This window comes from Mesoplodon densirostris, chromosome 11 (genome assembly GCF_025265405.1).
Source record: "Mesoplodon densirostris isolate mMesDen1 chromosome 11, mMesDen1 primary haplotype, whole genome shotgun sequence".
NCBI lineage: Eukaryota > Metazoa > Chordata > Mammalia > Artiodactyla > Ziphiidae > Mesoplodon > Mesoplodon densirostris.
The window spans coordinates 7,142,252-7,169,827 of NC_082671.1; the positions used below are offsets into that span (position 1 = coordinate 7,142,252).

Below are 27,576 nucleotides of genomic sequence, written 5' to 3' on the forward strand. Positions count from 1 at the left end.
GTCCAAGCTGGGACACTGCTCAGGATGGAGAACACGTGGCTTCCAAACCATGTCTGAAATGATTGTGTTCTACTGGCGTGCACTGCACGCACTCCTACTCTTAAGCCTCATGCAAGAACAATCAGAGACTATAACTAGAAATCTTCCTTTCACCCCCTACCCAAAACATCCCCACCATTTTTAGAGGAAAGCTGACACTTTACCCAGCCCTGCCTGATCAGAGTGAGGGACTCTCCTATATCCTCCTTGTCAAGATTTATATATACTTGTCCCAAGTGTCAGAGGACTACTTTACTCTTTCTTAATGGAAATTCCATTCCTAAATATCAGACTTCCCAATTTGCCTCTCATGGTAGAAACCACGGGAAGGAACCTGAGAGATGACACCTGTCATGTGACAGATGAAGAGAGGTGGCCCCAAAAGAAGAGGGCACCATTTGAGCATCAAGCTGGTGACAAGATGCTCCCGGTTCTCAGCCCAGGGCTTCTTCTGCCCACATCCTCCTCAACTTCCACGTGGCACTGAAGGCGACACTGTGTCGCCATGAAGCCCAGGAAGGAGAAGAGGCTGCGTCCGTTATTTTCCTAACCCTCCCCCTGAGCCCTTACCTGAACCCACCCCCAGTGGAAGGAAAGCCCATGGGATCTTACTCATTTCCATGTACTCTGGTGTCAGTCCAGTGTATGGTTCCAGGCTGTAGTCTAGATCCCACTGCTCTGGATGCTTTGAACAGGCAGAGTCAGCTTCTCCAGGCCCTGTCTCATCCTTCATCTTCCGAAACAGTTTCTTTAGCTTCCTGGAAAAGAAAGGGACCAGTCACCACAAGCCTCTTGAGGAGAGGGTTAGTTCTGCAGACAGAAAGGAGAAAAACAACGAAGTTTTGGTACTGGAGCCATCTCTCATCGAAGGACAGAGAGAGGAACGCTAAGCAGACTACTTTTCTCTTAAAGACAATCCCAGGAGGTCCTTGGTCGGGATAATAAAAGGATCACCCCGCAAAGGACCAAGTTTCTTCAAACCCAAAGAAACTTTTCATTCTTCCTGCTGTTTGATAAGCAACTGGAGTGTTGGCCCTTCCTGTCAAACACGGAAACAGTCCTATTTTCTAACAGGTGATCTGTCCACCCTCTTCATGGGGAAGGGAGGGTGTTTAGAAAGTAGTAGAAAGATGCCATCTTCCCACCTCAAACATTTTCATGTCTTAATAACAAGAAGAGTGTATGTCCATTAAAGCCAAGCTAAATGTTGTCCACCACTGATATGGGGTGAATTGTATCCCCCAAAATTCATATGTTGAAACTCAGAGCCCCAATGTGACTATATGTGAAGACAGGGCTTTTAGGCAGTACTTATGGTTAAATGGGGTGATAAAGGTGGGTCCTAACCCAAAGGACTGTTCGCCTTGTAAGAAAAGGGAGAGACAGCAATCTCCCTCCACCATGTGAGGTCACAGTCATCTGAAAGCCAGGAAGAAGGCCCCCACTAGAAACCAAGCCCTGCCAGTCCTTACACCTTGGATTTTCCAGCCTCCAGAACTGTGAGAAAACACATTTCTGTTGTTTAAGCCCCCCAGTCTACGGTATTAGTTATGGCAGCCTGAGTAGACTAAGTCAACCACATTCAGGACATTTTCAGTCTAGAATGATAACAAGATAATAATGGCCCAGCCTCTTGGGATTGGTATGAGGATGAAGTGAAACAGTGTTTATACCATCCTTAGCACAATATCTGGACATAGTAAGCATTCAATAGATGCTAGCCATTATTATTTTTAATATTAAATGCTAAGATTAATTAAATGCCTGAAGGTATGATCTTTTCACACCTCGCACTGATACACAATACACAGAGAATGAAATGAGGATAAGGAGTGAGGTCCCAATTCTGCTGATTGGTCTAAGAGAAAGTTTCTAGGAGACTGTGGAAGGAGAACTCACAGCAGAACAGTCAGAAGCATAAACTTGAAATGTTTAAAGGAATTGTGCCTATAATTTAAGGTTATTATTACCATTTTACAGCTGAGAGGGCTCAGACTCAGAGTGGCTAGGGGTTGCTTGCAGTCCAAAGTCTGGTATAAGGACCCAGGTCTTCTGGCTCTGGCCCAGGTTTCTTTTCCTCCACAATTCACGGTCAAGGGCTCCGTGAAGGAGACTTGGATTGACACACGGAATTCATGAGAGCAAGAACCAGAAAGAGAAGGGGAACCAAGAGGAAGGGAAGCAGATCAACTTTACTTCCCGTGTGAGTCTTCAGCCACCCCTCTGTCTGAACTTGCTGTGGCTATTGCTCATTCAGGGAAAATCTCTGATTGTTTTGGCTTTAGCTTATAGTTCCTGATAAATTATAAGTGGGAATCTCAGCTCTTCACTCCCTGGTGTGTGACCCTGTGCAAGTCAAATAATCTCTTTAGCCTCAGTTTCCTCCTTAATAAATGAAGATGATGCTAAAAAATAGGTCCTAGAATCAATTCAATGAGATAAGGTATATAAAGGCAATTTAATAGCAACCATGTTTGGAACAAGGTAACTGCTCAATAAATGTTAACTATCATTAATGTAAAAAAACAAAATAAAATAAAGGGATTGTAAAGTCCATGTTCCATCCGAATGCAGGAATCCTCCCTACACACACATCCTTACACAAGACCATCCAACCCCTGTGTAGCTATTTCCAGAGGAGCGCTCACGAAATCATTAGGCATCTCATTCTATTGTTAGAAAGTGTTCAGGCAAGTAGTGGGAATCCCATGGTTCAAAATAATGTTTTGATCAGTGCCTTGTCTAATACCACTTGCCATCAAGAAGCCTGTAGTATTGTGGTATGGGTAAAAGTCTGATCTTTGATGTCAGGAAATCGTTTTTTAAAAACCTAGTTTTATAACTCACCAGTTACATTTTCTTGGGCAAATTATGAAAACTCCATAAGCTTTAGTTTTCTTATCTCTAAGATGAGAAAATAAATATTAACTAGCCCATTGGGTCAGTTAAAGGAGATAATCTATGTAACATGCTTAATTTAGGGCTTGGTACATGTCAAGAGCTCCATAAATATATCATTGTCCTTATCATTGTCATCCTCATTGTCACAGGAGGATCTAAATAATGAGTTGAGATCCACAGAATCAACAGTAAAATAAAATATTTCATAATAAGATAGTAAGCAATAATTCTGTGATCACAAGAAATTAAGAAAAACCTAGATGGAGCCTAAAGATTCTGAAGCCAAATAGTATGAAGTGGCTGAGCCCCTGTCTGTGAGTCGGGACAGGACAGGATGAAGAAAAAACATAAAGAAGAGAGAGACAAGAAAAGAAGGAAGGAAAAGAAGGGAGAGAGAGGGGGAAGGAGGATGGGAAGGTCTAGAACCAGAACTCAAGTTAAGACGTTTCCGCCAAGTACCAAGAATCAGAAAACTCGGCCACATCTTTAGTAAAGAATAGTAAATGGTTTTAAGTAAACATGGAAAATTGAACACATGCATATATCCCTGTCCACTTCTGAAATGCTACCAAAATGATAGTGAATGAATTTTAAAATGTATAAAACCACAAGGTTAAAGAAAATAGTCATGAATACAGTAGAGTATGAGAGATATTAATGACTATCTTGGAAGATGAACAGTGAATGAAGGAGTTAGCAAAGCTGTGATGGCTGAATACCAAGTACCGACAGTGGAAGATGGAAGGGAAAAGCAAGTCAACTCATGCTGAAAAATCTCAGAAAGGCTCAGGAATTGCAGGCACCAGGTATCACCAAAGGCAGGAGGTAGGGATTAGTCAATGTACTATTAAAGGAACAGTAGACCCTAATCTCTCTGTCCACCCATATTGCCCAAGTGACCACCACTTCCCAACACCAACAGGAGCAAAAAGTTTATTCAGAGAAGAAAATGAACCAGGGAAACTCTGGATCTGACATAAATCCAATAAAATGATAGGAAGTTAAAAATCAATAACCTCTTAGGGAAAAAAGAAAACAGAACTAAAGACAAATATATGGGCAAGAGGAAAGAAAAGAGAAGGAAATTAATCAATCTATGAACTTCAACATTTATGCAGAGAGAGAAGACAGAGAAAATGGTGGGGAAGAAACTACAAGAGAAATATAAGAAAATGTCCCAGAGGTGAAGGACATGCACTTCTTTAAAAAAATTTTTTTGGCCACACTGCACAGCATGTGGGATCTTAGTTCACCAACTACGGATTGAACCCACACCCCCTGCATTGGAAGTGCATAGTCTTAACCCCTGGACCACCAGGGAAGTCCCAGGACATGCACTCTCTGATTATAAGGACCTACTCACTAAAATAAAGACAGAAAAGGATCTCCACCAAAGCATATCACCTTGAGATTTCAGAACGCTAAGAAGAAGGGAAAGGATTCTAACAGCTTCCAGGTCCAGAAGGACAAAGGTAGATTCTCTAAAAATTATAAGCAAAAGTATATTAGAATTCTCAACATCAGCCCTTTACAATAGAAAACTCCAGGGAAATGTATTGAGAAGGCAAATGATTTTTAGCATAGGATTTTATACCTAGCCAAAGTATACAACGAGTGCAAAGGCAGAATAAAGACATTTTCAAACAGGCAAGTTTTCAAAAAAAGATACATTTCTATGCCTCCATTCTCATGAAGTTCTTGCAGGATGAATTTCACCAACCAAGGATATAAAGCAATAGAGAAAACAGTATGGAATCTGGCAAAGAATCCACCAGAAAAAAAAGTGTTGGACCTAACAGGGATTGATAGCTGTATGGAAGGTTTAGTGAACAAACCCCTCTGGTCTGAACAGGATAATGGAGGGTTCCTAGAGGATGGTCTCAAGGAAAAAATAAATGTGACCAATAAGACATCTGATGTGTTTAAAAAGAATGAAATATTGCCACTGGCAGCAACATGGATGGACCTAGAGATTATCATACTAAGTGATGTAAGTCAGAGAAAGATTTCAAATATGGTATCACATATGTGGAATCTAAAAAATAATACTAATGAATCTATACACAAAACAGAAACAGACTCACAGACATAGAAAACAAACTTATGATGACCAAAGGGAAAAGGGACAGGGGAGGGATAAATTAGGAGTTTGGGATTAACAGATACAAACTATTATACATAAAATACATAAACAATAAGGATTTACTGTATAACACAGGGAACTATATTCAATATCTTATAGTAACATCTAGTGAAAAATAATCTGAAAAAGAATATATACATATATATGGCTGAATCACTTTGCTGTACACCTGAAACTAACACAATATTGTAAATAAACTATATTTCAATTTTTAAAAATGATAAAGCAAAACCAAAAAAATAAATAAGAAATAAAAGACATCTGATGTGTTTAATGAGGTAATTAAGGTGGGAAAGTGGACACTTAAACAACTGTCACCAATGTGGTATAATGAGTATTATAAAGGGAGAGATTTAGGGAATCATGGGCAACCTAACCTGCAAGTTTTCCCTGGGGAAGAGCTGTGTAAACCAACCGAAGGATGAAAGAGGATAGAAGCAGCATGGGAAAGTGAGAGAGAGCTGTGAAAGGGGAAGCTGTGTGCTCTAGGCAGAGGGAATTATTTGTGCAACAGCCAAAGACAGTGTGAGAATGGTCACTGCAGGGAATAAAAGGAGTTCCAAATGTTCGGAGCATAGGTAGGAGATAAAGTGATGAAAGATGACTTGAGAGGTAGCATACGTTCATGAAGATGGCCTCGTAAGCCACGTGGATGTGGGGGCTCAAGTGAGAGATCAGGGTAGCAGAGAGAGAGGCCAGGATGATTGCCATGGCCATGAAGGGAAGTAGACAGATCGAGACACGCTCAGGAGGTGGGGTTAAGAAGCTGGTGGGGAAGTGCAGTTGGGAAGGGAGGAGGAACCACGGATGACCCCCCCAAAGTCCTTGGCCGTGTGTGTGGGTGGTGGCAGAGTTCGCTAAACTGGGGGACACAAGAGGAGAGGGGGAGGAGGAGTTGTTGAGATGGAGGGTTTCATGAGACAATTAAGTAGGGATGTCTAGTAAACAGTTACATGTGGTCTAGAGCTTGAAAAACAGGTCTGGGTTGGAGCCAGAGACCCAAGAACCATCACGGAAAGAAGAATGGAAACTCTAGCAATGAACACCTCCTGTGGGTGGCGTGGAGGGGAAGGAGCCTTCAGAGGGCAGGGAAAGAGCAGTCACAGGAAGAGATGCTCAACTGGGAGACCCCGTGGCAACGAAGGCCAGGGCAGAGGACAGCCTCAGGAAGGACGCCGCGGTCAGCCACGCAATACGCTGCGGGTGGGTCCAAATATCCACAAATAATTCTTACGAACCTCTCCTTACCAGGAGTTTCCCTCCTGGAGATCTCAGTGCCCATTAAAAACATTAATAAAGGAAGTCCCTCGAGAGCAGGATTTAAGAGGAATCCTGCACATTGTATAACACACAGATGGGGCATTTGGAAAACTTCAGATTATGATTCCTACCGTATGATGCATTCGCTTGTTAAAATAACTCCTTTGAGGTTACCCTTGTCTCCTTTTCATCTGCTCTTTCTCTGTCCCTTGTTAATGACAAGTCTGAGAAACTCTGTCCAGAAGCCTCCGAGCCTTTCCCCTGCATGTGCCCCACAGGTTCACCCTGAGACCACGGTGATTGTCGGTCACACCTTGGTCTCCTGGCTGCAGGATCCAGGCCCCAGGAGTCCTCCACAGACCCTGGCTTCACAGACCTCGAGCCTCGTGAAAGAAGGCAGAAGCAAGCCCGCCATGGGCCGAAGAAGAGAAACACATCAGCCTCGGAGCTCTGTATTCCTCTTCTTGACATGGGACAGGATTCAAATTTGTTCCTTAAACCTCTGATTCACAGCCATATTCCACTGTATTGAGGGGAACACACAGCTTCCCTTGCCTGTGATGGCTTTAAAGAGAGACTGTTTTATGTCTTGAAATACAATATTTATCACATTTATCAAAAAAAAAGAAGCAAGTTTATGAAATCTTCCTGGCTATGTGCAGGAGTATATTGTGGCTATTTTGGGGTGTGATCTGGTGCTTCTAGCAAGAATAGGGACTGGGGGACATTTTGCCAGTGGAAGTATTAATTCATCAGCTCTGTCCATCTCAGACGTTGCTCAGGAAAGAATCAGGCACCTGAAAAAGAGCATTTACCCTTACACACACACACACACACACACACACACACACACACACACACACAAATTCATCTCTCTGAATGATTAAAGGCCATTTCCAATTTTGCTTCACAGAATACTGGAGCTGAGTTTGAGATAAAATTATAGCGAGGACTTGGGATGTGCTGTGGCGTGTTTGGGGGCACCATGACGTGTGGATCCAAAGTCCATTTTGCACAAACACATATGGGAAAGGTGGTGTGTGTGTGTGTGTGTGTGTGTGTGTGTGTGGTGGGGGAGATGAGGAAAATCCCCATCAATGGACTCAGACAATAAATAGCACAAGATTGGATTCTGCCCCGCAAGCCAGCCATGTCTGAAGTTATCTCAGAAGGAGCTGCCAATGAGCATTATTCTGGGGCTTATTGTGTTGAAAACCACCTGGCTCCCCTCTGGAAAGCATCTGTCACAACTGTGTCAGGGCCCAGGAGCCTGGCGTTGTGTGAGTGGGGAGCGTCCAAGGCCAGACCACACAACTTCAGTTTCATCTAGTATCATGTCCTCATGGCCCTTAAAGAGTTACTGCTCCCAGTTTTGCTGCTTCCTTTGAAAGCACTTCATTTTACCATCTCCAGGGGCTCTGAAGCAGGCCTAGCAAAAGTGGGACATGCTTCTGTCTGGATGGTGCTGGCCTTCCATGGTGGCCCTGTCTGGGGCACCTGCCAGATTTAGGGGTAGCAAGGGAGAGGTCTGGAAGCTGAAGATGCTTATCCCGGTCTCAAAGGACAGGTGTACAGTATTCATGGACATGCCTGTTATCTGTGCCAGCCCCGTGGAGACCTGCGGGGTTAAAAGGCAAGAACATCGTGCTAAGCCAATGTCTCCCAAGCAAAGGACACATTCCACTAGCAGCTCATGTGATGTTTTTGGAAGGTCACTAGACTTGGCCTAACATCTCGTTAGAGCACCTGGAAGAATTATTCCCTTTACTGCTCTCAGCTCGTCCCTCTGATTGCAGTCCAGGAGAAAACCCCAGTCTGCTGCTGGTATGCCTTTAACAACTCCCCGGGACTTGTGCAACTTCTTTTTCAATAAAGAGAATGCAGATCTTAGGCTAACTTCATTGATTAATAATGGATCAGTTTTCTTGTATTTCTTTCTACTATTTGCTATTCAGGGTAACTGATAGTTTTCCACTTTCAGAAATGTGATGGACTTAAAAAGTGAATTGGTTTAGAGGAAATTAATATGCAAATAGCTGTCTAGGTAGGTAATGGAAAACAATTTAAAACTTGGCTGACAAATGACTAAAGATTGGGAAACAATCTAATGCAAGAAGCCTACTGGACTGGTCGACTCAAGAAGACACTAGAATTTGTAGTAGTGGTGCTTTTAGCAATACACACACATGCATGCACATGCACACATGCACGCACATGCACACACAGAGAATCTAAGGAGAACGGTGCACCCTTAGGGAGTTAGATAAATTACAGCCGACTACCTAGCGTACCAGCAAAGTCAGTTCAATAGTCTTTAACATTTTAAAATTCTCTTTGGCAGAATCTCAGCAAATTGCTTTCAGAAATAAATAACAAACACGAAAAATGATCAATCTATGTCTATAACCATATTTTTTTACCCCAAATATGCTTATCCGGTATGATTACCTACATAACTCTTCAGACTTGCTTCTGTTTTTAAAAATCAAGTCTGGTCTCGAAGATTAATATTTATCTCCCTGAGAGAAAAAATTGGATGCAGGCTCTGAAGGCACTGAAGAGCTACCATGAACCACAAGCCATGGGTCCCAGAACAGAAGAGAAAAACACTTCCTGAGAAGGTCTTTTCAGCTCACTCCCTGGACTCAAAACACTCAGAGAGCATCACTTGTAAACATAAAAGCCAATGACACTCAGTAACACCTTGGCTACCTGTACCCCCAGGAATGGTTCTTCCTTTCTTGGATACCCATATTTTCTCTTTTCTAGAGACTTGAGCATATATGCAAGCTGTATTTTTACATAATCCTGTGTCTTTCTAGAATAACTTTCCCAAGGTCTCACAGGTATTATATTGCAATGCCTGGATTTAAACCCAGATCTGTTGAACAATCACTGCCCTACAGAGATGTGTTGTCTCCACAAAAGAGTTAAAGACCACTGGGTCTAGTTTTTATAATTTACACTATTCCTTCCTCACTGTCAGGCTCGACGGTCATTTCTCTTTTGCCTATAAAAGACTCCCCTTTTTTATTGCTTATTTCATGTTTCTCTATCATACATAAGGGTATTGCCAGGTGCGTGAGCTTTGGATTGATGGGTCTAATCTACTGAGAGTGGGCTCTGAGTGGGGTGTGCAAGACCCAATAATCATAATCGTGGTGATTTCAGGTGAACAAACTCAATCACAACCTGTAGAATTACAGAGAACTTTGAAGATAAAATACCATAGGGCTTGGTGGAAGAACTTTTGCTCTACATTCCTGACTTCAACTATATGATTAGGTTGTATGTGTTCACTAACAGATTAGGAACTAAAATGAGGAAAAATATTTTGAAAGAGAAGTGACTTATATTGGAATCGGCAGTGACCAGTTTCACTGAATAGAGGAGAGGTTCATAGAATGCTAGAGCTGAAATGACAATACCTTAGAGGTTATTACATTATTATATACTAAATAGGTATTATATCCTATTATATATTATGTATTATTATATGCTTTTCATCAAGAGATGAGGATAGTGAGACGTAGGAAGTGACTTGCTCGCAGTTTTATGAATTACATGCAAATGCCATCAATTAAAGTGTGGCATAGTAAACACACATCAAGCATAAGGAAGGAAATTTAGCCTTCAAGGAAAACAGCCGTGTGTAGGTTTCATCTGTCATGGAGCTGAGAGAGTTGATGGGTGGGGAACATCCAACATACTGTCCAAATGACTGAGTTCTTGCCTCTCTTACACACTAAAAAAGACTTCTGGGGGCTTCCCTGGTGGCGCAGTGGTTGAGAGTCTGCCTGCCAATGCAGGGGACACGGGTTTGTGCCCCGGTCTGGGAGGATCCCACATGCCACGGAGCGGCTGGGCCCGTGAGCCATGGCTGCTGAGCCTGCACGTCCGGAGCCTGTGCTCCGCAACGGGAGAGGCCACAGCAGTGAGAGGCCCGTGTACCACAAAAAAAAAAAAAAAAAAAAAAAAAAAAGACTTCTGGGTCCAGAGTGGATGGCCCAAGTGGTAGAAGAGATGCCTGGGAATGAAAAAATGGCAAGCTGTCTCCAATTCCAACCAATGTACTGGAAAGACAGGTGCGTTCACCCAGATGTTTGGAGGGGATTGGAGACTTTCCTTTGTAGCAGTGGGGGGGGGGGGATGGGCTCACGGCTTCCAAGGGGCCAGATGTGGCTTTGGCACATCTTTTTTTTGGTCTGTATATTTTCTGGATGCTTGTCCATAACAAATGTGTTCTGAGATGGTAAGCTCCTAGACCACAGTGACCATGTGTCTCACCAGCTTTGTTTGATGACTATCACGGAGTGACTTTCAATCAGAAAGCTGAGAACAGGGTGCTGTTTCAGAGGGTTGAGATGCCCAAACCATGTTCTCCTCCAACTCCTCTGAGAAAAATCACATGCCCAAGTGCCTCCTGTGGTTGCCCCAGTGTGGGGACAGAAAAACAGCCTAACTGATGGCCAGTGATGGTGAGACCCATTCTGAGGACTGGGATAGCAAAGAGTTATGAGCAAATGCTCAGGATTCTCATTCCTTGAAGTAGGGCTCTCATGAAAACAGGTTTTCTTTCCAGATAAATTCGATTGTCTCCATCATAACTTGAGCTCTCTAATTGTGTTTCTGAGAAAGACCAAAGAATAGCTTTCTCTGGGGATCTGTCAGACAGTCACAGCCCCCCATGGGAGCAGTGACTTGTGTAGCATTCCCTAAAAAAAGGAGTGGATCATGTATATCTGCTAATGGTTCCAATCAGCCCAAGGAACCTAGGCTCAGCAACCCTTAAGCAGACTGAGAGAGATTTTGGGCTCTCGCCCTTGCCATGACCCTGGCATGCCCCAAGACCGGTCAGGGCACCACTACCTCATCTTCTCCTAAAGCAACACCTGAGTCACTAAGTGTTTTGATAAATCCGAGTCAGTCTGTTGTTTGTTTAGAAAATAAATCTACATCCAAGGGAACCTGTTTCTTATTTATTTATTTATTTATTTATTTATTTATGTCTGCGTCGGGTCTTCGTTGCTGCACTTGGGTTTTCTCTAGTTGCAGCGAGCGGGGGCTACTCTTCATTGCGGTGCACAGACTTCTCACTGTGGTGGCTTCTCTTGTTGCGGCGCATGGGCTCTAGGTGCGCGGGCTTCAGTAGTTGTGGTGCACAGGCTCTAGAGTGCAGGCTCAGTAGTTGTGGCACATGGGCGTAGTTGATCCGTGGCATGTGGGATCTTCCCAGACCAGGGCTCAAACCTGTGTCCCCTGCATTAGCAGGCAGATTCTTAACCACTGCGCCACCAGGGGAGTCCAGGAAACTGTTTCTTTAAACAAAATAATGGCAGACTAACTTGTTATATATGACAGTGACAGCCTTCTTTCAAGTCACAGACACAGCCCCCTGCTTTCGCAGCTTTGACTGCTCCAAAATGCCTGACCTTTACTTGTCTGAATTCTGACAAAGTTTGCACCAGAGAGAGAACACCCAGTCACATGCAGTCTATTCTGTCTCCCAAACTAAAAAAACTAACCTCTGAGGAGATAAGGACCATTTCATATATATTTTTTCTGTATTTAGTTGTATACAAATCTTGTGTATAAGTTAAAGAAAAAGAAACAGAGAGCCTTGTGTTATGGCCTGAATGTCTGTGTCCCCTCCAGAATCCATATGTCCTACCTACCAATGTGATGGTATTAGGAGGTGGGACCTTTGAGAGGTAATTATGTTTAGATGAGGCCATGAGGGTGGGGCTTCCACAATGGTATTGGTACCCTTATAAGAAGAGGGCACCACCAATGTTCAAAGCAGCACTATTTACAGTAGCCAAGACATGGAAGCAACCTAAATGTCCATCAACAGATCAATGGATAAAGAAGATATGGTACATATATACAATGGAATATTACTTAGTCATTAAAAAGAATGAAATAATGCCATTTGCAGCAACATGGATGGACCTAGAGATGATCACACTAAGTGAAATAAGTCAGGCAAAGAAAGATAAATATCATGATATCGTTTATATGCAGAATCTAAAAAAATGATACAAATGAACTAATTTACAAAACAGAAACAGACTCACAGACTTAGAAAACAAACTTATGGTTACCAAAGGGGAAAGGTGGAGGGGGGGATAAATCAGGAGTCTGGAATTAACATATACATACTACATTTTTTTTTTTTTTTTGCAGTACGCGGGCCTCTCACTGTTGTGGCCTCTCCCGTTGCGGAGCACAGTCTCCAGACGCGCAGGCTCAGCAGCCATGGCTCATGGGCCCAGCCGCTCCGTGGCATGTGGGATCTTCCCAGACCGGGGCACAAACCCGTGTCCCCTGCATCGGCAGGCGAATTCTCAACCACTGTGCCACCAGGGAAGCCCATACATACTACTTTATATAAAATAGGTAATCAACAAGGACCTGCTGTAGAGTACAGGGAACTCTAATCAATACTCTGTAATAACCTATATGGGAAAAGAATCTGAAAAAGAATAGATACTATATATATATATGTATAACTGAATCACTTTGCTGTATACCTGAAACTAACACAATATTGTAGATCAACTATAGTCCAGTATAAAATAAAAATTAATAAAAAGAAGAAGAGGGCACCAGAGCTCTCTCTCCACATATACACAGAGCCTGGGTCACATGAGCTTACAGGGAGATGGTGGTCTTCATCAGGACCAAACCGGCTGGCTCCATAATCTTCAACTTCATGGCCTCCAGAACTGTGAGAAATAAGCTACCCAGTCGATGCTATTGTGTTACAGCAACTCAAGCTGATGTAGACAGCTGGGAAGGCTCAGACTGCAGTTTTTGTGGGTATAGCTCTGTGGTATCCAATTCTCATTTTTTAATACCTGAGCTATATGAGTCAAGGGATGAAGGCAGTAGTATTCCCTGCAAGCCCTCCTGCAGTGTGGACAGTGTTATTCCTGGTTATGTAGCTCAGGGCCTAGCTCTCTAGCCCTTATAGAATATTCTGTTGGACACTTATTATTCTCAAATTCCTTTGCTGCTTAAACTAGCCAGAGTGGACTCCAAGGTCTGCTACTAAGAACCCAGGCCAATGACATGAACAAATGCAGCTGGAAATAAAGGGATTAAACCAGTTTCTTTATTGCCGGATTTCTCAGAACCATTAAAATAATGTGCTTAGTAAATCTCCAAAAGGGAGATAGAGTGTGTGGCAGTACCTTCACCTATCCCTGTGGGGACTGTCTGACGACTGCATCACAGGACAGATAATCTTGCAAGAAGTTTGCAAAGAACTCTGAGCCTGGTACAAACTGTCCATCCAGTCCCCCTAAACAGAACTGGCCCAGCCTATGAGAGTTACCCCTGATCCTCTCTGTCATTCCCTGGCTCTCTGATGCCAGGCTAGCTGAAAACACCCCCTGAAACAGATTTCTTTTTTTACAACTAAAAAAGCAATAGAAACAAAAGGCAGAGGGGGCGACATTTTCCTTTGACCTGAAGGTAGATTTTCACCTGTTTCATCCTCTTCTTTTGGGTCCAGTGCTCATGAGTCAGCATTTATTTTCATGACTATCTCAATGCAAAACCTAATGAAAGGGAGGACCTTCAAGATGGCAGAGGAGTAAGACGTGGAGATCACCTTCCTCCTCACAAATACATCAAAAATACATCTACATGTGGAACAGCTCCTACAGAACACCTACTGAACGCTGGCAGAAGACCTCAGACTTCCCAAAAGGCAAGAAACTTCCCGCCTACCTGGGTAGGGCAAAAGTAAAAAGAATAAACAGAGACAAAAGAATAGGGACGGGACCTGCACCAGTGGGAGGGAGCCGTCAAGGAGGAAAGGTTTCCACACACTAGGAGCCCCTTCACAGGCGGAGACTGCGGGTGGTGGAGGGGAAGCTTCAGAGCCACAGAGGAGAGCGCAGCCACAGGGGTGCGGAGGTCAAAGCGGAGAGATTCCCGCACAGAGGATCGGTGCTGACTGGCACTCACCAGCCGAGAGGCTTGTCTGCTCACCCGCCGGGGTGGGCGGGGCTGGGAGCTGAGGCTCGGGCTTTGGAGGTCAGACCCCAGGGAGAGGACTGGGGTTGGCTGTATGAACACAGCCTGACGAGGGTTAGTGCGCCACAGCTAGCCGGGAGGGAGTCCGGGAAAAAGTCTGGACCTGCCAGAGAGGCAAGAGACCATTGTTTCAGAGTGCGCGAGGAGAGGGGATTCAGAGCACTGCCTAAATGAGCTCCAGAGACGGACGTGAGCTGCGGCTACCAGTGTGGACACCAGAGATGGGCATGAAATGCTAAGACCGCTGCTGCAGCCACCAAGAAGCCTGTGTGCCATCACAGGTCACTCTCCACACCTCCCCTCCCAGGAGCCTGTGCAGCCCGCCACTGCCAGGGTCCCGTGATCCAGGGACAACTTGCCCGGGAGGATACACGGCGCGCCTCAGGCTGGTGCAATGTCACGCGGCCTCTGCCTCCACAGCCTCGGCTCGCATTCCGTAGCCCTCCCTCCCCACCGGCCTGAGTGAGCCAGAGCCCCCTAAATCAGACGCTCCTTTAACCCCCTCCTGTCTAGGCAAAGAACAGATGCCCTCAGGTGACCTACACACAGAGGCGGGGCCAAATCTAAAGCTGAACCCCAGGAGCTGTGCGAACAAAGAAGAGAAAGGGAAATATCTCCCAGCAGCCTCAGGAGCAGTGGTTTAAATCTCCACAATCAACTTGATGTAACCTACATCTGTGGAATACCTGAGTAGACAATGAATCATCCCAAAATTGAGGTGGTGGACTTTGGGAGCAACTGTAGACTTGGGGTTTGCCGAACGTGACTGACTAGTTCCTGATTTATAGGTATAACTTAGTTTAGTATTTAGAGCTTATTATCATTGGTAGATTTGTTTACTGATTTTGTTGCTCTCTTCCTTTATATATATATATTTTTTCCCCCTTTTTCTCTTTTTGTGAGTGTGTATGTGTATGCTTCTTTGTGTGATTTTGTCTCTATAGGTTTGCTTTTACCATTTGTCCTAGGGTTCTATCTGTCCGGTTTTTTTTTTGTTTAGTATAGTTTTTAGCACTTGTTATCATTGGTACATTTGTTTATTGGTTTGGTTGCTCTCTTTTTTAAAAAATTACTTTTATATTCTTTTATTTTAATAATACTTTTTTAATTTTTTATTTTATTCATTTTTTCTTTCTTTCTTTTATTTTCTTTTCTCCCTTTTCTTCTGAGCTCTGTGGCTGACAGGGTCTTGGTGCTCTGGCTGGGTGTCAGGCCTGAGCTTCTGAGGTGAGAGAGCCAAGTTCAGGACATTGCTCCAGCAGAGACCTCCCAGCCCCTTGTAACATCAATTGGTGAGAGCTCTCCCAGAGATCTCCATCTCAATGCTAAGACTGAGCTCCACTCAACGATGAGCAAGCTCCAGTGCTGGACACCCCATGCCAAACAACTAGTAAGACAGGAACACAGCCCCACCCACTAGCAGAGAGGCTGCCTAAAATCATAATAAGTTCACAGACACCCCAAAACACACCACTGGATGCGGTCATGCCCACCAGAAAGACAAGATCCAGCCTCATCCACCAGAACACAGGCACCAGTCCCCTCCACAAGGAAGCCTACACAACCCACTGAACCAACCTTACTCACTGGGGGCAGACACCAAAAACAATAGGAACTAAAAACCTGCAGCCTGTGAAAAGGAGACCCCAAACACAGTAAGTTAAGCAAAATGACAAGACAGAGAAATACACAGCACATGAAGGAGCAAGGTAAAAACCCACCAGACCAAACAAATGAAGAGGAAGCAGGCAGTCTACCTGAAAAAGAATTCAGAGTAATGATAGTAAAGATGATCCAAAATCTTGGAAATAGACTGGAGAAAATACAATAAACATTTAACAAGGACGTAGAACAACTAAAGAGCAAACAAACAATGATGAACAACACAATAAATGACATTAAAAATTCTCTAGAAGGAATCAATAGCAGAATAACTGAGGCAGAAAAACGGATAAGTGACCTGGAAGATAAAATAGTGGAAGTAACTACTGCAGAGCAGAATAAAGAAAAAACAATGAAAAGAATTGAGGACAGTCTCTGAGACTTCTGGGACAACATTAAATGCACCAACATTCGAATTATAGGGGTCCCAGAAGAAGAAGAGAAAAAGAAAGGGACTGAGAAAATATTTGAAGAGATTATAGTTGAAAATTTCCCTTATATGGGAAGGGAAACAGTCAGTCAAGTCCAGGAAGCTCAGAGAATCCCATACAGGATAAATCCAGGGAGAAACACGCCAAGACATATATTAATCAAACTATCAAAAATTAAATACAAAGAAAAAATATTAAAAGCAGCAAGGGAAAAGCAACAAATAACATCCAAGGGAGTCCCCATAAGGTTAACAGCTGATTTTTCAGCAGAAGTTCTACAATCCAGAAGGGTGTGGCAGGACATATTTAAAGTGATGAAAGGTAAAAACCTACAACCCAGATTACTCTACCCAGCAAGGATCTCAACCAGATTCAATGGAGAAATTAAAACCTTTACAGTCAAACAAAAGCTAAGAGAATTCAGCACCATCAAACCAGCTTTACAGCAAATGCTAAAGGAACTTCTTTAGGCAGGAAACATAAGAGAAGGAAAAGACCTACAATAACAAACTCAAAACAATTAAGCAAATGGTAACAGGAACGTACATATCGATAATTACCTTAAATGTAAATGGATTAAATGTTCCAACCAAAAGACACAGACTGGCTGAATGGGTACAAAAACAAGACACGTATATATGCTGTCTACAAGAAACCCACTTCAGACCTAGGGACATGCACAGACTGAAAGTGAGGGGATGGAAAAAGATATTCCATGTAAATGGAAATCAAAACAAAGCTGGAGTAGCAACTCTCATATCAGACAGAATAGACTTTAAAATAAAGACTATTACAAGAGACAAAGAAGAACACTACATAATGATCAAGGGATCAATCCAAGAAGAAGATATAACAATTGTAAATATTTATGCACCCAACATGGTAGCACCTCAATACATAAGGCAAATGCTAACAGCCATAAAAGGGGAAATCGACAGTAACACACTCATATTACGGGACTTTAACACCCCACTTTCACCAATGGACAGATCATCCAAAATGAAAATAAATAAGGAAACACAAGATTTAAATGACACATTAAATAAGATGGACTTAATTGATATTTACAGGACATTCCATCCAAAAACACTTTCTTCTCAAGTGCTCTTGGAACATTCTCCAGGATACATCATATCTTGGGTCACAAATCAAGCCTTGGTAAATTTAAGAAAATTGAAATCGTATCTTTTCCAACCTCAACGCTATGAGACTAGATATCAATTACAGAAAAGAAACTGTAAAAAAATACAAACACGTGGAGGCTAAACAATACGATACTAAATAACCAAGAGATCACTGAAGAAATCAAAGAGGAAATCCAAAAATACCTAGAAATAAATGACAATGAAAACACGACGACCCAAAACCTATGGGATGCAGCAAAAGCAGTTCTAAGAGGGAAGTTTATAGCAATACAATCCCACCTTAAGAAACAGGAAACATCTCGAATAAACAGCCTAACCTTGCACCTAAAGCAATTAGAGAAAGAAGAACAAAAACACCCCAAAGTTAGCAGAAGGAAAGGAATCATAAAAATCAGATCAGAAATAAATGAAAAAGAAATGAAGGAAATGAAAGCAAAGATCAATAAAATTGAAAGCTGGTTCTTTGAGAAGATAAACAAAATTGATAAACCATTAGCCAGACTCATCAAGAGAAAAAAGTAAAAGACTCAAATCAACAGAATTAGAAATGAAAAAGAAGAAGTAACAACTGACACTGCAGAAATACAAAGGATCATGAGAGATTACTACAAGCAACTATACGCCAATAAAATGGACAACCTGGAAGAAATGAACAAATTCTTAGACAAGTACAACCTTCTGAGACTGAACCAGGTAGAAATAGAAAATATAAACAGACAAATCACAAGCACTGAAATTGAAACTGTGATTAAAAATCTTTCAACAAACAAAGGCCCAGGACCAGACAGCTTCACAGGCGAATTGTACCAAACATTTAGAGAAGAGCTAACACCTATTCTTCTCAAACTCTTCCAAAATATAGCAGAGGGAGGAACACTCCCAAACTCATTCTACGAGGCCACCATCACCCTGATGCCAAAACCAGACAAGGATGTCACAAAGAAAGAAAACTACAGGCCAATATCACTGATGAACATAGATGCAAAAATCCTCAACAAAATACTAGCAAACAGAATTCAACAGCACATTGAAAGGATCATACACCATGATCAAGTGGGGTTTATCCCAGGAATGCAAGGATTCTTCAATATATGCAAATCAATCAATGTGATACACCATATTAACAAACTGAAGAATAAAAACCATATGATAATCCCAATAGATGCAGAAAAAGCTTTTGACAAAATTCAACACCCATTTATGATAAAAATCCTCCAGAAAGTAGGCACAGAAGGAACTTACCTCAACATAATAAAGGCCATATATGACAAACCCAGAGCCAACATCATTCTCAATCGTGATACACTGAAACCATTTCCACTAAGATCAGGAACAAGACAAGGTTGCCCACTCTCACCACTATTATTCAACATACTTTTGGAAGTTTTAGCCACAGCAATCAGAGAAGAAAAAGAAATAAAAGGAATCCAAATTGGAAAAGAAGAAGTAAAACTGTCACTGTTTGCAGATGACATGATACTATACATAGAGAATCCTAAAGATGCTACCAGAAAACTACTAGAGCTAATCAATGAATTTGGTAAAGTCGCAGGATACAAAATTAAAGCACAGAAATATCTGGCATTCCTATACACTAATGATGAAAAATCTGAAAGTGAAATTAAGAAAACACTCCCATTTACCACTGCAACAAAAAGAATAAAATACCTAGGAATAAACCTACCTAAGGAGACAAAAGACCTGTATGCAGAAAATTATAAGACACTGATGAAAGAAATTAAAGATGATACAAACAGATGGAGAGTTATACCATATTCTTGGATTGGAAGAATCAACATTGTGAAAATGACTATACTACCCAAAGCAATCTACAGATTCAATGCAATCCCTATCATACTACCAATGGCATTGTTCACAGAACTAGAATAAAAAAATTCACAATTTGTATGGAAACACAAAAAACCCTGAAGAGCCAAAAGCAATCTTGAGAAAGAAAAATGGAGCTGGAGGAATCAGGCTCCCTGACTTCACACTATACCAGAAAGCTACCATAAGCAAGATAGTATGGTACTGGCACAAAAACAGAAATATAGATCAATGGAACAGGATAGAAAGCCCAGAGATAAACCCACACACTTATGGTCACCTTATCTTTGATAAAGGAGGCAAGAATATATACAATGGAGAAAAGACAGCCTCTTCTATAAGTGGTGCTGGGAAAAGTGGACAGCTACATGTAAAAGTATGAAATTAGAACACTCCCTAACACCATATACAAAAATAAACTCAAAATGGATTAGAGACCTAAATTTAAGAGCGGACACATAAAACTCTTAGAGGAAAACATAGGAAGAATACTCTTTGACATAAACCACAGCAAGATCTTTTTTGATCCACCTCCTAGAGTAATGGAATAAAAAACAAAAATAAACAAATGGGACCAAATGAAACTTAAAAGCTTTGTACAGCAAAGGAAACCATAAATAAGATGAAAAGACAACCCTACGAATGGGAGAAAATATTTGCAAATGAAGCTACTGACAAAGGATTAATCTCCAAAATTTACAAGCAGCTCAATATCAAAAAAACAAACAACCCAATCCAAAAATGGGCAGAAGACCTAAATAGACATTTCTACAAAGAAAACATACAGATGGCCAACAAATACAGGAAAAGATGCTCAACATCACTAATCATTAGAGAAATGCAAATCAAAACTACAATGAGGTATCACCTCACATCAGTCAGAATGGCCATCATCAAAAAATCTACAAACAATAAATGCTGGAGAGGCTGTGGAGAAAAGGGAACCCTCTTGCACTGTAGGTGGGTATGTAAATTGATACAGCCACTATGGAGAACAGCATGGAGGTTCCTTGAAAAACTAAAAACAGAACTACCATACAACCCAGCAATCCCACTACTGGGCATATCCCCTGAGAAAACCATAATTCAAAAAGAGTCATGTACCACAATGTTCACTGCAGCTCTATTCACAATAGTTAGGACATGGAAGCAACCAAAGTGTCCATGGACAGATGAATGGATAAAGAAGATGTTGCACATATATATACAATGGAATATTACTCAGCCATAAAAAGAAATGAAATTGAGTTATTTGTAGTGAGGTGGATGGACCTAGAGTATGTCATACAGAGTGAAGTAAGTCAGAAAGGGAAAAACAAATACCGTATGCTAACACATATATATGGAATCTAAAAAGAAAATGGTTCTGAAGAATCTAGGGGCAGGACAGGAATAAAGACACAGACGTAGAGAATGGATTTGAGGACATGGGGAGGGGGAAGGGGAAGCTGGGACGAAGTGAGAGAGTGGCATGGACATATATACACTACCAAATGTAAAACAGATAGCTAGTGGGAAGCAGCCACATAGCACAGGGAGATCAGCTCGGTGTTTTCTGACCACCTAGAGGGGGGATAGGGAGGGTGGGAGGGAGATGTAAGAGGGAGGACATATGGGGATGTATGTATATGTATGGCTGATTCACTTTGTGATACAGCAGAAACTAACACACCATTGTAAAGCAATTTATACTCTAATAAAGATGTTTTTAAAAAAACAAACAACCTAATGAAAGAAGTCTTTGTAAAAAAAGCCACATGGGAGGGGAGAGGAGACAATCCACATGAAAATCTGTTCTGTTTTACCAGCTATGCATCCCTCCCCTCCTAAGATCATATATTCCACAGTTCCTTAGAGATTTTTCTAAATGATTACATTGTATTTCCATCTTTCCTATTCACCCTCCATGCCTCTTTTACTTGTTCCCTGGGAGTGAAATGGAGCAGGACCCTATGTTCCTTGCCCCCATGTCCTCAGCCTGCTTTTGTCTGTGGAAAAACTTCAGCCAAAGAATAAGTTTAATCAGAGAAGTGAGAAAATGCAGAAACAAAGGAAAACAGTCAAAGGAGGACAAGTAATAACAATTTAGTCATTAAGCAAAGTCAAGGACCTTTAGTTCCTCCTCAAGGGCTACAAATAATATTCTAAGCCATATCCTGTGAGCTGTCTTATAGACACTGAAACCTCCACCAGGTGGAAGAAGTGCATGATGACCAGACTGTAGTCATGACATAAGCTGCCACAATTCCGAGAACTGCCCTCAAGGAAATGGTAACAAACCGACCCTGGAACTGAAGATTAAGTGTACCTAAAACAATCAAGATAATGCTGGTCAGACCACCAATGGCCAATTTCAAGATGTCTGCCAGAGCTGACTGTGCTGTTTCTGCATGTAGCCCCCTCCCTCCACGTATAAAAGCTCTTGCCCACTGGGTGTAGGAGCGGGGTGTTTCGGCCTTTGGACAGGTGTCCGCCCTCCCCTCCCAATCCCGGTTGCTGGCATCCAAAACAAAGCAAACTCTCTTTTCCACCAACCTTGCCTCTTTATTGGTTTTCGAGTGGGGAGCAGCCGGACCCCACTTTCAGTTACAGGAGGACATAGCATTAAAAGTAGGATGGGGCTTCCCTGGTGGCGCAGTGGTTAAGAATCCACCTGCTGATGCAGGAGACATGGGTTCGAGCCCTGGGCCGGGAAGACCCCACGTGCCGCGGAGCAACTAAGCCCGTGCGCCACAACTACTGAGCCCACGCATCACAACTACTGAAGCCTGTGCGCCTAGAGCCCGTGCTCCGTAACAAGAGAAGCCACCACAACAAGAAGCCCGTGCACCGCAGCGAAGAGTAGCCCCTGCTCGCTGCAACTAGAGAAAGCCCGCGTGCATCAACGAAGACCCAAAGCAGCCAAAAATAAAATTAATTAATTAAAAAAAAAGTATGATGCACTTTGAGGTCAGAGGTACCGGATTCACAGCTCTGTCACTTTCTGTTATGGGCACTTAAGCAAGTGCTTAATCCTTCTGAGCCTCAAACATCCCGAACTGGATCGGCAAACAAGACGTGTGGGAGGGGCCCTACCTCATGGGGAAGTTACTGGCGAGTGGACAGAGGAGTGGAGAGTCCATCTGTCTTGGAAGGAGAGACCACGAGACCCTGCTGGAAGCCTGGCACTGCCGGGCTCAGCCCCGGCGGCAAGGAGAGGGGTAAGCAGAGTTCATTACTCACGGGACTCCAATCTCGAAGATGTTGTTCTGGATCAACTGCTTCCCCAACATGATGATGCTGAGCTGAATGCACAGCTCCATGAGGCAGCCCCCAGGGGCGCACTGCAGGAGGAGAAGAGAAAGGAAGGGGCGGGTCAGACCAGGTGGAGCTGAGAGAGGTGAGGGCGTGAACTAAGCCAGCCTGTGGAGGCGGTAAGGATTGGGGCGGGGCGGGAGGGGCACCTACGAACCACTAGCCTAGCCAGGCATGAAACACCAGTGGCTCTACTTGCCTCTTCCATGCGGTAGCCGTCAAACACATAAACGTAGCTTCCAGGTCTGCCCACAAACCTGAAACAGAGAAGTGTGAGAAGAGTTAGGGGAAGAGAGAGGAAGTCAGGACTGCCTGAGGGCGTGTCTTCTGAGTGGACCAGCCACTGCCCAATGTTGTTCTTGAAAGGACTGGCCAGGGTGGGTGCTCATCACCCGGGAAGGAGTTCATACCTGTTATCAGCTAACAATCACCCATAACACATATGGTTCACCTCTTGTGTTTTAGTTTTTATTGGAATATAGTTGATTTTCAATGTTGTGTTAGTTTTTGCTGTACAACAAAGTGAATCAGTTATACATATACATATATCCATTCTTTTTTAGATTCTATTCCCCTATAGGCCATTACAGAGTATTGAGCTGAGTTCCCTGTGCTCTACAGTAGGTCCTTATTAGTTATCTGTTTTATATGTAGTAGTGTGTATATGTCAGTCCCAATCTTCAATGTATTCCTCCCTGCCCCTTACCCCCCGGTAACTGTAAGTTTATTTTCTACATCTGTAACTCTATTTCTGTTCTGTCGGTAAGTTCATTCATAGCTCTTAACGTGGTCAAATTCCAAGGGTAGGGAATTCAGGTTGTGGCTGGAGTGGGGCTGGGGCACGTGTGTGTGTGTGTGTGTGTGTGTGTGTGCGTGTGCGTGTGTGTGTGTGTGTGTGTGTGTGATCATTTCAGAGCCTAAACACAACGAAGTCTGGATTGTCTCTAAGTGCACTGTCGGGCACCTTCTTCCCTCAGCTCGTGTCAAGAATCGAGTTCTGATTGCAATTCCTCCACGAGGGCTTCTGATTTCCCAGGAAATAAAGGCCACGATGGACTAAAGTTGCAAGTGGAGACTCCTGGGACCAGAAAAGAAAAATCCAGACTTCTTACTGAAAATACTTAGAGGAATGGAAGAAGCCTGCCTCATTCCTCTTCTAAGACCTAAGAGTCTTATTTTATTGGGGGATTAGAAGATTGAGCAGATGGGGGAGGCAGAGAGGTACTAGCCAACCATGGAACACACAGGTCATCAGAAGAATCCCACTTTCTTGAAATGTCATCCCCTCACCCATCTATTGAAATCCTACTCGTCCATTTGAGGCTCAGCTTGACTTTCCTCCTTGGTGAGGTCTCCCTGTCTCTGTTCATAATTAAGTGTTCCCCTAACACTTTCTTTGCACCTTTTTTATGGTACTTACTGCAGATTACACTGTGCTGTTGCCAAGACTATCACAATCACTATTTATCAGAAGTGATTTTACACCCAGGACTGTTATATAATAAAGAATATGATTGGTCATTGTCCCTGATCCCTGGGAGGAGCCTCTAAATCCTTGGAATTTCCCGACAGGAGTGTCTTTGTTATTCATGGTGGGTCCCTGGGACTAGACCTAAGTTTATGCTAATGAGATCACTCAGGATGGGGAGGCCAATGCCAGAAAGACCAACCATGTGATCAGAGAGTTGGGGCTTTGAGCCCAGTAAAAGCAGCCTAACCTCAGCTGGGGGAGAGGGACTGCAGATTGAGTTCAATCCCATGAGCAATGATTCATTCAATCATGCTTATATAACAAGACCCCAGCAAAAACTGTGGGCACTGAAGCTTGGACGAGCATCCCGGTTGGTGACGCACATTGACATGCCAGGAAACTGACATGCTGAGGATATCCTGAAGACATGGAAGCTTCTTTTCAGGATGCTCCTAGACCTTACCCTACGTGCCTCTCCCATCTGTCACTTTGGATTTGTATCTCTTTGTGAAAATAACACTATAATTTTAAGAATAGCACATTCCAAGCTCTATAAGTTGTTCTAGTGAATTATCAAACCCAAGGGGTTAGTGGCTGCAGCCAGTTGGGCAGAACCATCAGTGGCCTGAGAGCCCCAGAGCTTGCAGTACTGTCTGAGGTAAGGGCAGTCTTGTGGGAGACTGTGCACCTCATCTGTGAAGTCCACACTAACTCTGAGTAGTTGCCATCAGACCTGTATTCCAAGATCTAAGAGCCACTGGCTAGCCATGAAATTCCCTCCTGTCACAGCCTCAAAGTTGAGAGACACAAATTCCTCTAAGACTAACCCTTCAGGGCCCAGAGCCGAATCACTGCAGGGTTTCCCATGTTATCAGAATCTGAAGATGCTAATCCAAAATGATTTAGTGCAGCCAGGTGGCCAAGGGAGTGGGGAATGGGGCCAAGGGTGTAAACTGACAATGGAGACAGGCTGACTCCAGTGGAGGGCTCAGCCTTCATGACCAATTGACCTTCCATGTATGGCACCAAGATACTCACCTCCCCTTGAAAAAGGCCACGTAGAAGATGGGTGAGTAGGCATTGACAAACTTTAGCAAGAAAGCCTTGAGTACCAGGCGCTCTTCAAACGTTTGCTCTGTTTTTGGAACCTCTGAAAGAGAAGAGCAAAGCTGATCAGACTGAGAGACAGATTTCTCACCTCTCCAGAGTTGTGACCCTGTGACATGAGCCACTATCTGTCAGTTACTCCTTCACAGTACAAACTAAGAGATCCATCTCTCTTGCACCTTAGAACTGACTTCATCTGGGAGGTCCCAAATGGTCTTCTAGGTAATATGAGGCTACAGAAGGCCAAGCGTACCTACGATCATCACCTGTCTCTTTCCGCTGCCCTCCTCTTATCCACGCAAGCAATGGTTTCACACTGGTCTCCTCATAGAGGGGTCTGGGCAGGCAGAACATCCTCCCACCACCCTTGCTTCCTCAAGAGGAATTCAGCTTTTACCTGCACACTTGCCCCTTCTACAGAGATTTTACTTGAACAAACATCCCTGACAGAAAGGCTTGTTAACCAGTGAACAGAAGTCAAGAAGCAGTAAAAGCTTGTCTAAGGAGATTGCCCCAGGCAGACATGAGCCCCCAGGCACCTGTGGCCCTGGGAGGGGACTTGAGAATGAGAAAGCTTAGTGACTTCCATCACTATTGTGATCCTGGCCTTGATTTTCCCCTAAGGCTGAAAGAAGGGAAAATGAAGAGTTACTCGTCCTGGTCCCCATGAGAAATGTGGTGTCAGTCTTGGAGAGTCAGCAACACTGAAAACTTCTTCATTCTCCAAATCTCCTCTCCATCCTAAAACCCACGTTAGTTCACTGATGTTGGCAAACAGTCCTAGAGGCCCTGGCAGGCCATGCTGAACCCACAGAGCTCCCAGCCCCTCTCAGCTGTGTGTTGAGGGGAGGGATGATTTGCTTGTTTTGTTTTGCTACAGAGATGGCTGTAGGAGCAGATTTTAGCATCAGACATTTTTGAGTTCAAATGCTAGATGTAATTAGAGAAGTGAAGTTATATAAAAAGGAGAATGATACCTCCTTCACAGGGTTGCCCTGAAGACACAATGGGAATGCTCACAGAGCTCTCGGCTAGGTGCTTGGCACATAGCGAACCTCAATAAATGATGTTGTCCCTAAGTATCATCATCAGCACCATCACAATCATCATCACCACCATCATCATCATCACCATCATCATCACCACCATCATCATCATCACAATCATCACCACCATCATCATCATCACTATCATCACCACCATCATGATCACCATCATCACCACCATCATCACCATCATCACCATCACAATCATCACCACCATCATCACCATCATCATCATCACCATCATCACCACCATCATCATCATCACAATCATCACCACCATCATCATCATCACTATCATCATCACCACCATCATGATCACCATCATCACCACCATCATCACCATCATCACCATCACCATCATCATCACCATCATCACCACCATCATCACCATCATCACCATCACAATCATCACCACCATCATCACCATCATCATCATCACAATCATCACCACCATCATCACCATCACCATCATCATCACCATCATCATCATCACAATCATCACCATCATCATCATCACTATCATCACCACCATCATGATCACCATCATCACCACCATCATCACCATCATCACCATCACAATCATCACCACCATCATCACCATCACCATCATCATCACCATCATCATCATCGCTATCATCATCATCACAATCATCACCACCATCATCATCACTATCATCATCACCACCATCATGATCACCATCATCACCACCATCATCACCATCATCACCATCACAATCATCACCACCATCATCACCATCACCATCATCATCACCATCATCATCATCACTATCATCATCATCACAATCATCACCACCATCATCATCATCACTATCATCATCACCACCATCATGATCACCATCATCACCATCATCATCACCATCATCACCATCACAATCATCACCACCATCATCACCATCACAATCATCACCACCACCATCACCACCATCATCACCATCACCATCATCACCATCATCACCACCATCATCACCATCATCACCATCACAATCATCACCACCACCATCATCATCACAATCATCACCACCATCATCACCATCACCATCATCATCACCATCATCATCATCATCATCACCATCATCACCACCATCATCACCATCATCACCACCATCATCATCACCACCATCATCACCACCATCATCATCATCACCATCATCATCACCACCACCATCCTCACCATCATCACCAT

General features: G+C 43.2%; 1 protein-coding gene across 1 annotated transcript in view; it reads right to left on the reverse strand.

Annotated features, from left to right (window-relative positions):
• Window positions 1-27,576, reverse strand: part of ANO2 (anoctamin 2) — a 321,064-nt gene that overhangs the window by 36,766 nt on the left and 256,722 nt on the right. Inside the window, exons 18-21 of the mRNA XM_060112253.1 lie at window positions 25,258-25,369; window positions 22,948-23,005; window positions 22,677-22,777; window positions 652-797 (exon numbers count right to left, since the gene is read on the reverse strand). Of these exons, the coding sequence (XP_059968236.1) occupies window positions 652-797; window positions 22,677-22,777; window positions 22,948-23,005; window positions 25,258-25,369 (417 nt within the window). The remainder of the gene's footprint in view (window positions 1-651; window positions 798-22,676; window positions 22,778-22,947; window positions 23,006-25,257; window positions 25,370-27,576) is intronic.